The sequence below is a fragment of the Merops nubicus genome, unplaced genomic scaffold (assembly GCF_000691845.1).
Source record: "Merops nubicus isolate BGI_N331 unplaced genomic scaffold, ASM69184v1 scaffold7032, whole genome shotgun sequence".
Lineage (NCBI taxonomy): Eukaryota > Metazoa > Chordata > Aves > Coraciiformes > Meropidae > Merops > Merops nubicus.
In genome coordinates, this window is record NW_008592791.1 from 1 (window position 1) to 18293 (window position 18293).

Consider the following 18293-nt stretch of genomic DNA (forward strand, 5'->3'; position numbering starts at 1 on the left):
GGGGAACTTCATCAGTGTAAGAACTTTTTCTCCTCTGGCAGTGAAAAGCATCTTATTCAGGAATTACCTGCAAACGATGGAGCCATTGTGCCAGAGCAGAGAGGGTCTGATATTTACAGAACTGCCTTGTGCTGTGGATTAGTCTAAAAAAGTTTTTATGAAGAGGATGCCCCATTATTTTTCAGACTTTTTTCACGACTAAACCACTGCTCCTATTGCATATTTTCAAAGATTACTCCTTTGATGAACAAGCTTTGATCCCCTTAAAGTTTCTAACATTTATTGTCTGCTCCTCTTAATAATATGATTGGGTCTGTGCATATATGTCCTGAAATCAATTGCTTGGCAGTCTATTTCTACCTACCTAGTTGTGTTTAAACACACAACAACAAATCAACACTGCTCCTTTCCCCCTCCAGATACTTTAATCCTTATCTTGCTCTAGTTACCCTGGAGATTGCTTTCATCTCTAGCTGTGCTGCTCCTAATGCTGATCCTCTTAAGCCTGGCTTTTGACTTTTGCAGTGCCACTTGGTGTGCACAGGTGGATGTGTATAGCTGAGTGTTTAAAAAATACACAGTGTGTGTGGTGCTGCATAATGCACAGTGTTGGAATGTTCCTTGCTGCCTGATTAGTCCCAGCGTTGCACCTCTTCACACTCATCAATTATTTGAAGCAGTGGAGTGACACCTGGTGGGATGTCTCATCAGTTTAAGTGGAAAAGGACTTTCACCTTCTGGATCCCAAAGGGTTATATCATCCTCACATCTACTAAACCCAGATTTATACATTGATACCAGTGTTTTCAGCTCCATTAACCCAGGTTCTCCTCCAAAGCTGTGGAGGAAGCTAGATTAATTGGCAGGATTAATCAGTTTTAGTGAGAAGAATAAAGGAGACTGTTGAGTTCAGGTTAGTTACATTTCTTTATATTCCAGATGATGCTGTTCTGAAGGTGAATATCCATGTGTAGGTTTAATACAGTTTGAGTATTCCCTCTAAACTGTGCCTGTTGTTACTGGGGATTAGATTTCATGTAGAAGAGTATTTCTGTACTAAGTAAATTTTTCAACAATATATGAGAAAATCTAGGGGAGAAAAATTATCTGCTCTAGTTTAATGTAGGGAGAGATTTTTATCTACTTTTCAACCTTTATATACCTACAATTTTCCCCCCCCCCCCCCCTTTTTTTTTTTGGATCTAATTTAGTCTAGCTTCTTAAAATACCACAATTCCATATATTTGTGGAATTACTCTGTCCTGAAGCTGCAGGAGAATTTCCTGCAAGGTTTTTGGAAGGAAACCTTTCCTAAGGGTGCTCTTTTCTTCGTAGCTTCAGAAATAACCATTTGATGCAAAAGGAATGGATTGGGGAAAATGGTGGGACCAGAGCTGATTAAATTTCCTGCAGTGTCTTATTGCTGTCTCGTTATCAAATCCTTGGGTATTTGGAATGCTAATGATGACTTCTAAATTGATTCTTAAATATTTGCAATATTAACAAACAAGCAAACTACCAACCCCAAACAAAACCAAAGCCTTCTAGGTGGTGTATTTGCTGAACAAAATATTCTGTGCAGAATTACAGGGGATTTTTAAAAAGACAAAATATTCCATGCAGAATTACAGGGGATTTTTAAGAAGATTTTTTCTTTGCTTGTGTATTTGCTGAACAAAATGTTCCGTGCAGAATTACAGTGGATTTTTAAGAAGATTTTTTCTTTGCTTTTTGGTGCATTTTTTTCAGTTTGTCATAAATAATCAAAGTCAATGCTGATACCTCCACTCATTGTGGAAGAGAAAGGTGTAGTTTGGGGTTTTTTTTTTGTGTTTTCACTCACAAAAAATGTTAAGAATGGCAAACTTATTTTTTATGGAGGGCAGCTCTGGAGTTCTCATGAACAAGAGCTCCTTTCTGAAATGAAGGGGCCACTATAGGCTGCATCCCACAATCAGAAATCCCCAAATGAGAGATTATATCAAATCCAGTAAACCGATTTTTGGAGTTGCTACACTGAAAGTCTTTTTTTTTTGCCTTATTCTGCCCTACTGCTGTAAATATCTTCCATCTGAGGAGATGTTCACTTATTTGGGTTGGGGCAGGACTACCCATTACACTGTTAAACTATGACTATAAAGTATTAGACCCACGTTTTCAACATCATGAGCTTTGCAGTTCCAACCTCAGGGGTTTTATAAATTTTTATCAGGCAAACTTTTGCATTCGAATCACAGGGACTATTGGTGCTGTGTAGATTGAGTGTGTGCTTGTGCTTTTTGATGGCTCAGTGGCAGAGCACCTTGCAGGCAGTTTGACATGTCCTTCAGGGTAATAACACTGCTTCATTTGGGGCTCCATGAGCTGCTTGTGTTGTGCAGTTACTTCCCTGAGCAGCTTCAGTGAAATCATTACAGCTGCTGCTTGGTGCCCTGACTAGATACAGAAATGAAGCTCATCTTCAAAAGCTGCTTTTTACCATGGAAAATTCCTGTGCAGCCAGTCAGGTTAGAGCATGTCCTTTATGTTGAGTTTAAATCTATTTTGAGTTTAGTTCAATTCATACCCAGATGGATCTGAGCTTGAATTTACAGCTATAAAAAGCAGTGGAGTGACCTGCAAACCCTCAACAGTAGTTTAACCAGGGCTGGATAAGCTGTGGGAACTTTTTCAAAAGGTGAAGAAAAGGAGATGCATCTTCAGGTTCAAAGAAAGAAATCAAGGCATTAAGTATTGGAAAATTGAATTCCAATTAACTATTGGAAAGTTGCTGCTTAGTAGAAAAACTCTTCTGGTGCATTTAAAAAATCGTTTGCTTCCTTGTAAGAGAAGGAACAAACAATCCACTGTAACTTTATGCCAAACTGCTTGATAGGTGCCAAAATGTGGCACTTCTGTATGACAGTTAGGAGCTATATCCTATAAGTTGCTGAGAACAGGGTCACTTCTTTTCTTCTGTTAGATCTAACACTCTGAGTTTCTAAAAAGTTTAATTCAAACTCTCAGATTTCCTTGAGCATTGCATGTGCTGTTCTCCTAGGGATTAGTTCTTCTCTTACAAAACTGCTTTCTTCCAGGTGCCTGTCCTTGATGTCCATGCTAAATTGCTTTGGAGACTCTCTGTTGCACGGCCTCTCTTGCTCTTCTGCTGCCTCTTAGTTCATAACTGGCTTCTCTTGCCTGCCTTGCTGAAAGCTTCCTGCTGCCCTGTCCCTTCAGTCACTGCCCTGCTGCATTACTGGTAAATGTTGTCATGACTCCTGTCTCTTGCAGCTTTGGAGATATGTTGTCCTTTACACTGACTGCATTTGTTGAGCTGATGGATCATGGGATTGTATCGTGGGATACATTCTCTGTGGCATTCATTAAAAAGGTAAATTTGGAATCAATGCTGTCTGTTCTGTATCAGTTTAAATCTTTGAGGTGAGTCGTGGTTTGTGTTTTTTTTTTTATTTCCCCCCCCCAGGTACATTATTTAGGTCATTGGTCCAAAAGATACATAAAAATAGGATTAAAGCACTATTTCAGACTATGAATATTTGCAGTTGCACAATCTGGCCCAGTTTCTGTGGAAATCAGTGGGAGTGGAATGGGATCAATGCTGCAGTATGACACAAGAAATTGCTCAATTATGGCATGACCTCCCTGTGCAGATACCATGTAGCTAAAGCAAAAATTGGTGTTTTGATTTGAAGTAGATTAAAATGAGTAATACCATATTTCTTGAACCAAAACACAGGACAGAAATATTTCCTCTGAGGGTATGGGAGGAAGAGAAACGGGCTGGTTTACCAGCTGAAGTTAAGCTGATACCTGCTGAGTTTATCAAGCTGAACTCTGGCCCTCTTGAGTCTTGCAGTTAAGAGATGTGGTTTTGAAATGGATCTTTCCATGATTTGCAGCATTTTTTTCTTGTCTTACATGCACAAAAGCAGCAGAAACATGGGAGTGCTCTAAAAGTACAGAGATTTAACAGGTTTCAGGAAAAGGTTTTTGGTACTGATTTAACCATTTTCATTCCCTGGGGGAGGGGAACCGCCTGACACGTTTTTACAAAGAATTTTCAAACCAGATTGAACTCAGAATTTATCTAAGTTATAGTCTGTGCAAGTTCAAAAGATAACAGTTGCTTCACTAAATGGTATCAGAAGCAGTAATGGAATGAATATAACCCATGCAGATATCTTCATTGTAACAGAGTGTGTCAGAAAAAAGACTTGGAAAGTTGGTTAGAAAATTTCTACCACCAAAACCAAGTACAAACTTTTGTTGCCCAAAGTGAAAGAAGAATCAATTGTGAGAAGATCATTCCATATTAAAGCTCAGTTTTGGTCATTAAAAATGATGGATGATATTTGTAAGAAAAAATTAGTATAGTTCATCTGGGTTATGGACCTTTTTTTTCTTAATCTTGCAATCTTGGTAGGTGATGCTGATTGTTATTGTTGTGTTTTCATGGCAAAGAAAATAGACTGGTTTTTAACTGACTTAATGAGCTATAAAGTCAAGCTCAGAATGCCTTGTTTGCTAGAGGACCCTACTAAGAAGAATATTGAGGATCTTTCTAAAATCAATCTACTTTGTTAGTGACACAAAATGATTCTTTGTCTAACCTTATCACCATCTTTTGCCCCGTGGGTGGTATGGTAACTGCAGGAGGAAGTGTTGTGTGCACCCCTGTTAGTGGCTCATCTCTTCTGTCTAGTACTTCCAGAGGTGCCCCTGGACAGTGGCCTCGTTTAAAAAATAAGACACAGACAAAAGCATCCCCACCAAGTACCTGTGAAACCCAAAAATGGCCAGTAGAATCCCAAAGTGAAACCTGTGGATGAGAATAGGACAGTTAGAAGAGAAACAGAAGGACAAGGAATGACAGAAAGGGAGGAGAGAGGCACAAGTGTGTCCTGATGTGCCACACAGCTGGGAGTCAACACAGCAGAGCCCTCAGTGGGGCTGTGGGGCCAAGGGACAAACCTAAAGGAGCAACTTTGGACCGTGTCTCCCTGGTGGCAACCTCCAGGTTTGTTCTCACTTGCTTCTCTGACCTTGGCTTTTGACAGGCCACTTGAAGTCGCTGATGGGCTTGACAGGGTGGATGAAGGGGCTGATGAGTTTCTGATAGCTGAGGGGGAACTCTGCAATCAAATGCTCCTGCCCTTTGAAGCTGCCTTTCATGTTAAATAGAGGTCAAACTGGAACAGGGAGGAATTAATCTGAACCTTTTTTGGGAATAGTTTTCTAACTTAAAATGTAAAAGCTGGAGGCCACCTCAAGGAGAATCTCTGCCTGCTTTAATGCCTCACTGCCTGGTGCTGGATGCACTCTCCCATCCTTTGGGTGCATAAAAGCTGCTGTTACAACTGCTGCAAATAAGGATTGACACTTTCAAGGAGAGCTTTGTTCCTCATCTTAAGGGGAAAAAGCATCATCTGAAAAAAAGTTCCTTATGATATGCAAGAGTCTCTTGCTTATGACAGTAAAGTTTATTTCCAGCTTCTGTAATTGCCTGAAGGATTTGAATGCCCAGTTCTTAGAAAAGTCATTGTAATTGGATGTCAAAATCCACTGTGCAACTTTGGTACTTCAATCTTTACTTCCTACAAGAGGAGAAAGAAAGTTTGTGGTATTGGTTGAGATATTTTTCACTGTCTCTTAGAATGATTTATATAATTGCTGTTTCATAATGGTGTGATGCAGAGACTTAACAATGATGACTTGTTTACTCTGACTTCCAAAATGCACTGTGCAGGAAAGGAGGGTGGTGGCAGGGAAAGTATCCCCCTGTCTCACAACCATCACTTGTTCCTCTGTAGGCAAGTACAACTCTAGTTCCTTGCTTGAAACTGAGGTGCACACTTTAAAATTTGACTCTGCATCAGGACCTGAGAGAGAACAAAACTTTGACAGATTTTTCTGCATGTTTCTGGTGACACAGTCCAGGGAAATAACTCATGAACGTATTGCTGCTCAGAAAATCAGATTGTTTTCCTTCACTGCCTTTCCCTGTGTGGCTCTTGCAATAGGATTTCAAAGTTAGGTTTTGAAAACAAAAATAGGTTTTGAAAGTGGAAAGTTGGCTGTTTCTGGAGGAGAGGCTGCCTTTCTGCGAGCTGGCATTATTTTTATCAGCAGAGTTTTTGATAAATGAGTGCAGGGTTATTTTGGGATGTTGAAAGCCCTCCCTGCACGTCCTGCTCAGTAAGCAGAGAACAGCAAACGGCACAAATTTGATCTCGTATTGATTCTTCTCAAGAAGGGTCTGTTTTTATTTTCCCCACATCCAGAACTTCAAGTGTGGGAATAGAATTTCTTTTTAATCTAAATTTTCTCCCTCTGGAGCTGACATGCCTTATATATCAGGGTAGACCAGCCTGTGATTTCTGGCCAGTGTTCATGCTTCAGCAAGGTGGCTTTGAATACACACAGCTCCACGTGCACACTCCCTAGCAGATATTTTGCATGTATATTTAGTGTCACACATCCTGGCTTTGTAAACACACAAGCCAGCTCCATACCTTGAGTGTGTGTTAATGAGTAATTACAGTCCAGGATCAGAAGAATGAATGCATCTAAGGCAGCCTGTCCTAGACTGAGGTTTCCCTTATCTATACTGTGAGGTTTCTGCAGGCCCCTGATATGACTCTGTTATAGCCCAGTGAAGCATTTACACTGCCACTTGAAATGTCACAGCCAAAAGCTGCTGCCCCTGAGGATAATTCATACACGTCAGGGCTTCTGAAGAGGATGGTGACAGCAGCCTGACGAGCTGGGACACAGCCTGGCCACCTCGTGTTCCTGCTGCACAACTGATCTGTGGATGCCTGATGACATCTAGAGCACGTTTGGTTTATTGTGTGAGCAGTGCAGAGTTGCTCTGTGCATACGCTGCCCCTGTTGTCTTTTCTGGACATCTGGCAACTTTGGCTCCAGTGCATCAAAAAAAAAAAGGATTACCATGAAGAGAGGTAGGATAGAACAATGCTTCTGAGACACAGCTTGTTCCTCTGAACAGCACAGTGTGCATAACACACTGATGTGAGCATTACTTGAGCCCAGGACTTGCAGGCAGCAGGTACTGAAGGTCCAGAGCAGAAGAAGGCTAGAAGAGTTGCTTCTCTCCTCCTGTTTCCTCTGCATGCATAGGGTTGGTTCTTGATGTTCTGTAAAGTCAGTGTGTATTCCCCAAATTTACACTCAGCAGAGGATGTTCCTGTTGTGGTAATACAAGCCAAGTAGCAGAGCAAACCACACTGCTGCAACAGATTAGAGGAAGAAAAATCTGTCCCTTTTTCCTTGTCATCTCCAGTCAAAGTTGCAGGAAGGGAGTTTTGCTCCTTCAGTACTGCTCAGAATGCCACGTGTAAAACAACATTGTTGTCCACATGTCAGTATTTAACTGTGAATTTTACAGGCAGCTTTTCCAAGAATAGAGCATGACTTTCTTTCTCAGAAAGGGTTGTCAAGCCCTGGAAGAGGCTGCCCAGGGCAGTGGTGGTGTCCCCATCCCTGGAGGGATTTCAAAGCCACGTAGATGTGCTGCTGAGGGACATGGGTGACCTGGCAGAGCTGGGTTAACTGCTGGACATGATGACCTTAAAGTTCTTTTCCAACCAAAATGATTCTGTGCTTCTTCTTCCAGAAGGGAAAGGATGGAAAGGTCTAAGCAAGCACATCAAACTTGAGACAGGGTTGCTGTAGTCAGTGGCTTGGCTGTGAAGAGCACACAACTGTGGTGACACAACATTTCTGCTGTCTGTGCTTCCCTGGGCACTGTTCAGCTCAGCTGTGCTGCTATTGGCACGTTCAGGGAAAACCCAGGGAAAATTTGCTGTGTGGCTGTGTCAGCTCTGCAGATGAGTGTGTGGTGTGTCCTTGCCACACTGCAAAAAAAAACCCAGCAGAGGTCAGAGCTGGTTTTAATTAATGTGCTGTTTGTGTCTGGCAGCCTGCAGGCAGGGTGAGGGTTATTAACTGCATGAACACTTAGCAAGACTGGGCTCTAGACAGAGCTGTGGAGACAGTTGTGCTGGTGAAGGATCAACAACAGAGTTTGGATTTGTAACCTGGAGAGAGTTTCAGTGTTGTTGGTAGTGGGGAGGGGGAAATAAATGCCTATTTTGCTAGAGCATTTCTCTCCAGAGAGCTACACCTGAATGTCTCTTTTGAAACATTTGCCTTGAGCCTAGATATTTGTTCAGAGAAAACTGGCTGCACAGGTTGCTACTGGAGAGAACAAGAAATATTCTCCTGGTCCTTTCAAAAGTTTTCCTCACAAAAAACATTAACCATTCTTGTTGTTTAATGTTGATTTATCATGTCCATAATGTAATGTTGGAAGCATATGTTTTGGGGGTGTGAATATTGACATGAACCTATGGTGGCTTGTGCCAGCTGAAGGATCTGTGCTGCTGTGTCCTTTGAAGGCATCTACATTGCCTGGTGGATTGCCTTCAAGTAATACATGGCACGTGGAAAAAGCTACTTTTATTCTAATGCCTTTCTGAGCCCCATCCCCATTTCCCTTTCTTTCTTTGCCTCGTTTTCATGGCAAGATAACAATCCTCTCCACGTTTGGATTTGTAGATAGCGAGCTACGTGAACAAATTTGCCTCTGACATCTCTATATTGCAACGGTCACTGGCCATCCTGGAGTCCATGGTGCTCAATAGCCACGACCTGTACCAGAAGGTGGCCCAGGAGATCACAATTGGGCAGCTGATCCCACATCTGCAGGGGTGAGTGTCTTCAGCTGCCACCTGATAGGGTGGATTCTTTTTTAATTCCTCCCAAATGAGCATGGCATTTTGGGGGAAAAAAGCATAGGAGTGGCATATTGTGTGTAGTTACACTTGCCTCCTAGCTGGGACATTTTCCCTTCACCTGCAAAGCTTTTAATACCAGCAGGTTTATCTCCAGAACCCTTCAGGGAAGATTCTTCTTCCTACCTTTAGCTGTTGGGCATCAGACAAACTGGTTGTCTGGCTCCTGCTATGAAGGGTCAATGGCATTCTTGAATGCTGAGTCTGCCCCTGGGACATGTTGCCTCTCCTGATGATAGGAACAACCTGGTCATGACCAACTTTTACATGGTTAACATGAAGAGCAAAGAGTCTTTCCATTTCTACCTGCAGTAGAGCAACTAGAAGATGTTTCTACAGCCTCCTGTCTCTTCATGTTCTTCTCTCATGTTTATAATTTTGTTCCAAACAGGACAGACCAAGAAATCCAAACTTATACCATTGCTGTAATAAATGCACTTTTCCTTAAAGCACCAGATGACAAGAGGCAGGTAAGTCATTGGGTCTTGTGTATCTACATAACCATGGGAAAAATGTGTCATATTCATCCCTCCAGTTGTCCCAGTGGTGCTTTCCTTGCACTTAATTCAAACTGAAACATGTTCTGTTGTTTCATGCTGCTGTATCATTCATTTTAGTGGAGCTTCTTCCCTCTTGCTCCAATATTAGTAGGGTTTAAGGATTCTTCTGTACTTTTAGTTCCCTGTAACCTCCCATGAACCATATTGACTGTGGCTGGCTGTAATATTTATTGTACTGAGCTCTTTGCCAGCACAGCTTGTAAAACCAGGCTATTTTTAAGTAAACTGGTTTTCCCCCCCAATTTTTTTTATTAAAATATGCATTCCTTTTGAAAATGGAAATATTTTGCTTTGCATTTCATGACTTTTATAGCATGCTATTTTCAGTTCACTTTAGTGCCAGAGATCAGCAGCCTCAAAAGGAAATATTTCCAGATTTGCTAGTTCCTGTTAAATAAGGATGGAATGGGATGAGTTATGAAATAGAGAAACTCTATCCATGTTTATGAAGTCATTAGCCTGGGTCAAAACAGATTGAGTCATTTATTGATTTAACATTTCTGTCACCAGGAGCAGTGATGATAATTCTTCTGGTGACATACTCTTAGTGTCCAGAAGAAGTTTATTGAGAGCTGCTGATAGTTCTGACAAGGACTTTCCTTATATTTATTTACTTTTTTCAGTGCTGGAGATTGTTTAAACAAACATCAAAGCCCTAATGGGAAATTTTTCCTTTTGTATTCAAAAATATTTTTAAAAGTGCAAACAGGGAAAATAAACCCATGGTTTAATTGAAAATAAAAAAAGCCTTTTTTTTTCCCCATTCCTTTTTTCCTCCTTCCTCCAATACAGTCTTCAATTATTAGGGAAGGAACAAAGGTACCTAATGAACAAAAATTGGAATAAAAACTCTTTCACTTTGGCATAAATCTGTGATAGGTCCTTGTAAGAAAAACAAGCACTTCATTTTTTACTTTTTAACTAGTTGCAACTGCTTATGTTTGTGTAAAATGTGCTTTGATCATACCTGACGTTGAGAGACAATATCAGATGTAGAGAAGACTTGAATATTAATCAGCAAAATATAATAGTCTGATTTGGCTTGAAGGGTAATAGCTCTGACAGCAGCAGAAAAGTTCCTTCAGCCTTCAATAACCTCTAATAAGTAGTCAGAATTTGTTAGGTTTTTCTTTTTATCTATCTGGTGGTTAATTAGTAAAGCATATGTTGAAGAAGGTGGGTGTCAGCTTCAAGACAGGGATAATTGGAATCATTAGCTGAAATCTGTCTTTCTGAGGCAGTGAGCTGAGGTGATGCAGTCTCATGGAGCTGGCTGATGGTGGGAACACCCAGGTTAGGGTTCAGCACTCACTGCTAACATGGTTAGGAATAAGAAGCTGCACCAAACCCCACGTATGACTCTAAGAAGCTTGGGCACCCTCTCTGTGGCTGTCTCACAGGGACCAGCATGATGTGGATGACTAAAGGAAAGATGTAAGCTGCTGCTGGGATCTGAATTCCTTCCCCTCCCCTTTTAAATTTTTATTTTCTGTGATGCAAAAAGCCAAGAGGTTCAAGGGGTTTATTTTTTAATGAGGGGTTCCTGGATGTTTTTCTTCCTCTGTCACTGTTGAGGACCAAATCATTCAGAAAAACCTATGTTATTTAAAAAAAAAACACACACACACACACACACAGAACCTCATATTCTTTACCTGTCCATCTTTTGGTGATGGATAGATAGACAGACAGATGGATGGATGGATGTACTTGGACAAAACCAGCCAGCCTGTTCCCTGCAACATGAGGTATCTCACATGCCTGGCACTCCCCCTGCAGCTCAGTTGTGCATTTCCAAAAGAGAGGGAAGCATCTGTATCATTCATTCCTTTGCTGTTACCTGAAATTGAAACCTGCTCAGCCAGAAAAGGCTGAAAAACTAGAGCTGAGCTACTCTTGTCCTTGGTCCCTTCTTCCTTCCTCATCAGTCGTGTTCCACTGAAGAGCCCTTTATGTGTGGTAGAACAACAGGCCATATCCATGACTGCCTCCTGTCTCACAATTTAGGATGATTTCCTTTCTGCAAGCAAGTTCTCACCCTCACACTTGCTTTATTTACATTCTTTCTGCAGCCACGTTTCAGCAATCCATTTCTTTGTATGTTCTATAGAATAGTTTCCTGTGTTCTAGTTCCTTGTTTATGATGTCCAGTTAACCAATATACACTCCCTATTGGTCCAAACTCTCACAAAGATCAGCAGGATTTTATTTTAAATCTATTTTTCTTGAACACAAACAGTATTTTTGATATGGTGCCAGCAGCACAGACTCAGAGTTCATCCCAAGAACGTCCTTAAGAGTGTGTCAGCATTGATGACTTGTGCTGTGATACAGGAGCTCTATTTCCAGTCAGTGATGTCCCAACATTACCCCTTTGTGTACATGTCAACAGTGTCTAAACAGCAGTGTGCAATATGTTATCCAAAATCCTTAAATAGGGCCTTTTGAAAGCAAGAGTTTAAAAATAATGCCAGGATGGTAGTTGCTGTAAGCTGCATGTGTTGCATATGGGAAGCATATGTCCACACACACACTTGTGTATTGATGGGAAAGACCATGGAACTGAAAAATGAGGGATACACTGGCAGGTATGGTGAAGAATCATAGAGTGGGTTGGAAAGGACCTTAAAAATCATCTAGTTCCACCCCCCCTGCCATGGGCAGGGTCACCTCCCACTAAATCAGGTTGCTCAAAGCCTCACCCAGCTTGGTTTTGAACACATCCAATGATGGAGCATCCACAGCTTCCCTGGGCAACCTGTTCCAATGTCTCAGCACCCTCAGAGTTAAGAACTGCTTCCTAGTTTCTAATCTAAATCTCCCCTCTTCCAGTTTGAAGCCATTACCCCTTATCCTGTCACTACAAGCCCATGTCAAAAGTCGCCCCCAGCTTTCCTCTAGGCCCCCTTCAGATACTGGAAGGCTGCAATAAGATGTCCCTAGAGCCTTCTCCTCTCCAGGCTGGACAAGCCCAACTCTCTCAGCCTGGCCTGACAGGAGAGGTGCTCCAGCCCTGGGATCATCTTCATGGCCCAAGATGAGACAGTTGTGCTTGATAAGTGTAAACTATTCCCTCCTATGCATCACAGGACAGTTTGCAGCATGGACAGCCAGCTCAGCTGCTGAAGAATGACAGCAAAAGCATATTCTCCTTGAGGGTGACTTCAGACAGGTCTAGAAAGAGAAGTTGATTTAAGATGAAATAGTGGACCAGTGTCAACCTTGCTACCAAAATGCAGGGGAGAAATATTTGCTATACAGTGAATACAGTGCAGAGTTGTAGGCTGATTTATTGAGTGAAAGTTAGAGCACTTGACTTTAAAACTTTAAAGCTTTCAAGTCAATGTTCTTCTAGGTATGGGACTGAAATGCCTGCTTCTGGCTAATTCTTAATTATTTTTCTCTTTAAATCAGGAAATGGCAAACATTTTGGCACAAAAGCAGCTTCGCTCCATCATCTTAACTGTAAGTATATAAGTGTCAAAGTTACTTTCCACTAGCAGAGAGAAAAGGTGACACCAGTTTTGGTGTTTGTAGATTTTCTCTTCATATATTTTAATTGTACTTATGTTTTGATAGATTTTAAAATCTGTAATATGCAAGGTTAAGGTTTGGCTGCTGAATGGGTTCAAAACTCCTTCTGAGAAAGGGTGTTTTCCTAGTCAAAGAAATGGCAATTTCTTCATGAAAATACTGAATAAAAGAATAATACCTCAAGCATTTTCTTCCCATGCTGAATAAGAACTTTATTGTGCAGATGAGGGGTTGTCTGAGGGATTTGTAGCAAATTCTCTGTGGTAAGGTCTGGAACTGATGGCAGCTGAGCAAGCTGTGCAGGGCCTTCCATGTTGTAGAATGAACCTCTGTGTTTTTCTGGGTTCTGCAGATTTTTCTATCTTGATAGAAAAGATAAAGTAGTAAAAGATAGTACTTTGGAACCAAAAGCACTGCTGTGTTTAGTGACCTGGGTCTGTTACCCCTACAGAACCACTGGGTGTATTTTGGCACACCAGGGTTTTAAAATTATCCTCCAGTTTGCTCTCTGCTTTCTGAATGGGATAATTCTGCACATATGGGGCATTGTAGGCTAAATTTATTTCTAAGCAGTCTCCCTCATGCAGGACAGAGTTGGCTGGATCATGGTGTGGACTCCTGCAGCAATACCCCTGTTCTTTCTGCTCAGGCAGCTCCTCTGTTAAATCATTTCTTAATACACTCCTTTTTATACAGAGCTCTAATGCTCTTGGTAAGGAGTTAATTTATCTTTGAAGTGACTACTCAGTGCTGATATTTTTTTCATGTCCCTGCTGAAGAAATGCACAGGCTCTACCTAGTGGCTAGAAGAAGGAAACCTTGGTGCACTGTTATAAACTCCTCTCCCTTAAATTTCCTTATGTAGTAGCTAAATCAGTAGCATTAGTCCTGATTGAATCTTTTCCTGGCATATCCACACACCGTTGCATAACAAACACACCCATACAGAAATGGCAGCACCTGAAGTGATGTTCTGATCAGCTGATGCTCACCAGAGTCTGTCTGTCTCTGCAGCATGTTATCAGGGCACAGAGGGCCATCAATAACGAAATGGCACACCAGCTTTACGTGCTGCAAGTGCTCACCTTTAACCTGCTGGAAGACAGGATGATGACAAAAATGGATCCCCAGGATCAGGTAAGCACCTGGTGTGATCTGGTCAGAACAGGAGGACAGCTGCTCTGAAGGTCTTTGTGGAGGAGAAGACACTGCTAGGGATGTTTACATCATTCATTCATTTTCTCTCTCTCTTTCCATGAAGCTTAGCTATGTTTTCTAGCTGTTAGAAGATGTACTGGTTATTGCATTCCTTGTGCAAAAGTACCACAAAATGACCAGGCCTCTCTCCTTAGCATGTAGTTCCATGACCTAAATTTGATGTTTATCCTGAGCTAAAACTCCAAGCAGCAGTCCAGCATTTCTTCTGTGTACCTCACAGAACAACAGAGGTGTATTGTCCTTCCTAAAAGTCCTTCTGAATGTTTAAATGAAAATTGTCTGCCATGCTGTACAGTTTAAGTCAATTTGTGTTACTAAAAAACCCCATTTTTGTTACTGGGAACCTATATAGTAGTTCTGTTTATTTTTCACTGTGTCCAGACACCAGCTTTAATATTTTTCATTATGCAAAAAGACACAGTCCCTTAAGAGATCCAAGTTTAAATATAGAGTCATTAAGCCACAGAGAAGCTGTGTTTTACTCCTTAATCTTTTTTGTAGCCTTTTTTTAGGCCCTGTCCTAAGAGGAACCCAATTTCATTTTTAAGAAGGAGTTGTGTTAAAACTTGCTGATAATTTGGAGAAGAGGAGGTGGGAGAGCAGGGTGCTTGTAATCACGAGTAACAAGAAGCTGTGAGATTTTACTCTTCCTGCTGCTGAAATCAGAGGCAGGAAGATTTGACTTGAGAGGTTTCTACTGCAGTAATTCCTCTCTTGCCCATTCCTGTGCTGGCAAAGATGGACAGTTACCAAAAAGAATGCAGAGCATTGGAATGCAGAGATTTCACTCAGCAAAGTGCTCTCATACCAGCTTAATTTGAAATGTGTGTGATCTCCTGGCTTCTGTGGTTGAAGTTAAGTCTGTAGTTATTGGCCTGGCTAACGTGGGTCCACCTTCTGCAAGTCAACACTTAAGCATCTGCATGTGAACCCCACACATGTGAGAATTTGGGAAGGTGGAAACCACAGGGTCATCCTTGCTGTCTGAGTATGAAGCAGGGAATTTAGACAAAACTTGGGTGGTGGAGGGAAGACAGTGTTTTGAAACAGCTTTTATTGGCTTATTAAAATGAGAGGTAAGTTGTTTTAAAGGTTGTTTTAACCCTGTTTTAATGTAGGCTCAACGGGATATCATATTTGAATTTGGGAAAGTGGAAACCACAGAGTCATCCTTGCTGAGTATGAAGCAGGGAATTTAGACAAAACTTGGGTGGTGGAGGGAAGACAGTGTTTTGAAACAGCTTTTATTGGCTTATTAAAATGAGAGGTAAGTTGTTTTAAAGGTTGTTTTAACCCTGTTTTAATGTAGGCTCAACGGGATATCATATTTGAGCTCAGAAGAATTGCCTTTGATGCAGAGTCTGAGCCCAACAACAGCAGTGGCAGCATTGAGAAGCGCAAGTCCATGTACACCCGAGACTACAAAAAGCTGGGGTTCATTGTGAGTATCCTTGTGTGGTGCCACACTCCACGGGGGTGAATCCATCTGCTGTAGCACAGCTCACCATCCCTCACTTCTCTTCCTTGGTCTGGCTGATTTTTACAAGGGAATAACTTTTTATTTTCAAATCCTGCTAACCCCAAGCGACTGCTGTGGCAGAAGTTGGGGTTATTTGGAAGAAATCACTACCTGGAGGCTGAAGCACATGGTTTTGCTTGACATGCCATAATTAAAATCTAACTTTTAACAGAATCTTGGATGAACAGGCATTATCTAATGGATCTGTGGCAGACCTGGGAAGTCATTGTACTCTGTTAGCAATGATGTAGGCTGGTGAGCACCATAAATCTGAGGTAGAGCTCCGTGGTATTTACTTGCAGGCCCTTGTGTTTTGGTTGCTTGAAATCTTTTCATCTGAGGAGGGAATGCAGAATCTCTTACCCTGACTCAGTCAAACCAGTTGGAGTTGTGGCCTTGCCTGAAATGCTGTTGGTGAACAGAGCATGGTGTGGCTAAACTGTTGCATGCATTTCTGTTAATGAACAATGTATATTTTGCCCCCTCTGGAAGGTCACAGAGCATCCAACAGAAGCTGAACTGAGACTTGTGCACAGCTCTGAATTCCAATCCTATTTTTCTGCTGCTTAACAAGGACTAAAGATGGTGCAGGCTGACACTTGTTCTTCCAGTGCCTTCCTTTGTCCCACAGGATGCCATTCTTCAGAGCTGAAATTAAACAGCAGCATGTTTTAGCTGATAGGGTTGTGAGGAAAACACTCAGTGTAAATCAAAATGTGTCCTGAGTTTGCAAGAGCTCTCTTGCTGTGCCTGTGCAGCAGGGACTTACTCATCATCTTCATTGCTCTCATTTGGGCTTGGGAAGCCTGCTGAAAACACTCCAACAGTTGTCAAGGGTAGCAGGAGCACTCTTTAGTATTCAATTATGTTACTCTTCCCCAAGGGAATGGGGAGGAAGGTCTAGGAGGGAATGGGAACTGGGATCAAAGCAATGAAGAGAACATGGGGAAGGCATAGTGGGCATAAGATGCTAATTTCTTGATTAATCATTCTTTCCAAGGGGGAGAGTAAAACCCTGTCTAGCCATGAGGTTTTTCCTGGACTGCTTGTTCTCTTTCTGTATGTGAAATGCAAGAATCCTGTTCATTTTTCTCAGCCACATCAAAAAGCTTTGAAACCTCACTTCAAATGTCATGTCAACAAGAGACAAAGTCCAGTGGTGGTTTCAGAAATTCACAGTATCATTTGTAAAACTATGTAGTTAGAAACCTACATCCAGTTAAAGAAACCACAAGACTTCTCTAGGTGGTTGTGATGACCTGTGTGAAGTTTATCATGGGCAAAGAGATTTTCAGATGAGACAGTCTTGAGAAGATTTATTAACATGCTCATGAATACAACAAAAGATGACCCATTTAGGAGATCTAAGATCCCTTCCACCCTATGGAATTATTTTCTGAGTCTGTTGTGAATTAAACATCCCAAATCCCTTTTAAAAATCTCTTCTAGCAGGGAAATCCCAACCAATGCTTAGCCCTGTCAATTCTTGTAGTAGAAGTAGAGTTTTGTAAACTTCCAAATAGTAAAATAGTTCAGTGTTGGAGATCTTTTAAAGATAAAGCCACATATATTTGTAATGATAAAATCAGTCCCAAAATTCCTCATCTGTTCTAACCATTTAGTTTCATGGAGCTCATTTTATGTGAAGCCTCTCAAATTTTCTTGCATTTGAGTAAACTTAATTCCCCTAACTGAGGCAGGCAATAGACTCAACTCAAGAAACTCATATCCTGTAGATTTTCATCATAGTTCTTTAACTGCCACTGCTTTTGAGAAGTTGTAGTGAATGTATTTGCATAGAGGCAGATCTGCCCAAATTCTAAGAAACTTAAATAGGTCAGGAAGTTAGAAAAGGAAACAAAAAAAATCTCCTCTTGGCACAGTTCTTAAGTGTGCAGTGTGTAGAGTTTCTGGGTTTTTTTTTGTTGGACTTAAATAAAATATAAATGATTTGTATGAGTGCAAAAAGTCAATAAGGAAAGTGATTATTTTTTTTTAATTCTGCCATGCCACACTGGAATTCAACCAGTGCAGCAAAATAAAATGTGGGTTAGTACAATAAAGTCAGTAAGGGGCATTAAGAAAGGAACTTAAGGATCTCTCAGATAAAAGGTGACAGTTGAGAGTGGTGGGAGGTTCTTCAAAAGGCAGGAGTGGGCTTGGCTTTCAAAATGTTAGTGGTGGAGACAGAGGAGGGTGAATGCATGCTGGTGAAATCACCTGCTGGTGAAGTTTGGGAGGCATCAGTGAAAGAATCAGCATGTCACTCACAGATCAGATAACCTTTTGGATTAGAGAAAAGGAAAGGTAATTTTATGCAGTCATATGAAGCATAATGATCTTCATTTAGGACCACAAGAATTTCCTCTGTAGGGAAGTAGCTAACCTATGGGAGAAGGTAGGAGGTGGTGCAGTGTAGCCACAATAAAGTCAGATGTTGAGCCTGCATGTCTCTGGAAAGGTATTTTTGGAGCAGCTAAACTGTTAATGCTTTCTTCTGCATTTCTGAGACAGCATCTAGAACTCTGCACTTTTAGTTACTTGTGCAATGGCTGAATGCAGGGTGAGTGCAGAGTGTGAGGCTTGTGCAGCATGAGGGAGATGTCTTGGAAGACTTAAGGAGGTTAAAAATCGCCCAGGTTA

The 18293-nt window shown here is 41.3% G+C and overlaps 1 protein-coding gene across 1 annotated transcript in view; it reads left to right on the forward strand.

Annotated features, from left to right (window-relative positions):
- Window positions 1-3273: 3273 nt before the first annotated feature.
- The window catches only part of LOC103768115 (engulfment and cell motility protein 1), a gene marked incomplete at both ends in the record, with an annotated part of 78400 nt that continues 63380 nt past the window's right edge, over window positions 3274-18293 (forward strand). The window contains 6 exons of the mRNA XM_008935247.1: window positions 3274-3373; window positions 8584-8735; window positions 9211-9289; window positions 12794-12844; window positions 13928-14050; window positions 15441-15572. Coding sequence (XP_008933495.1) covers window positions 3274-3373; window positions 8584-8735; window positions 9211-9289; window positions 12794-12844; window positions 13928-14050; window positions 15441-15572 — 637 coding nt within the window. The remainder of the gene's footprint in view (window positions 3374-8583; window positions 8736-9210; window positions 9290-12793; window positions 12845-13927; window positions 14051-15440; window positions 15573-18293) is intronic.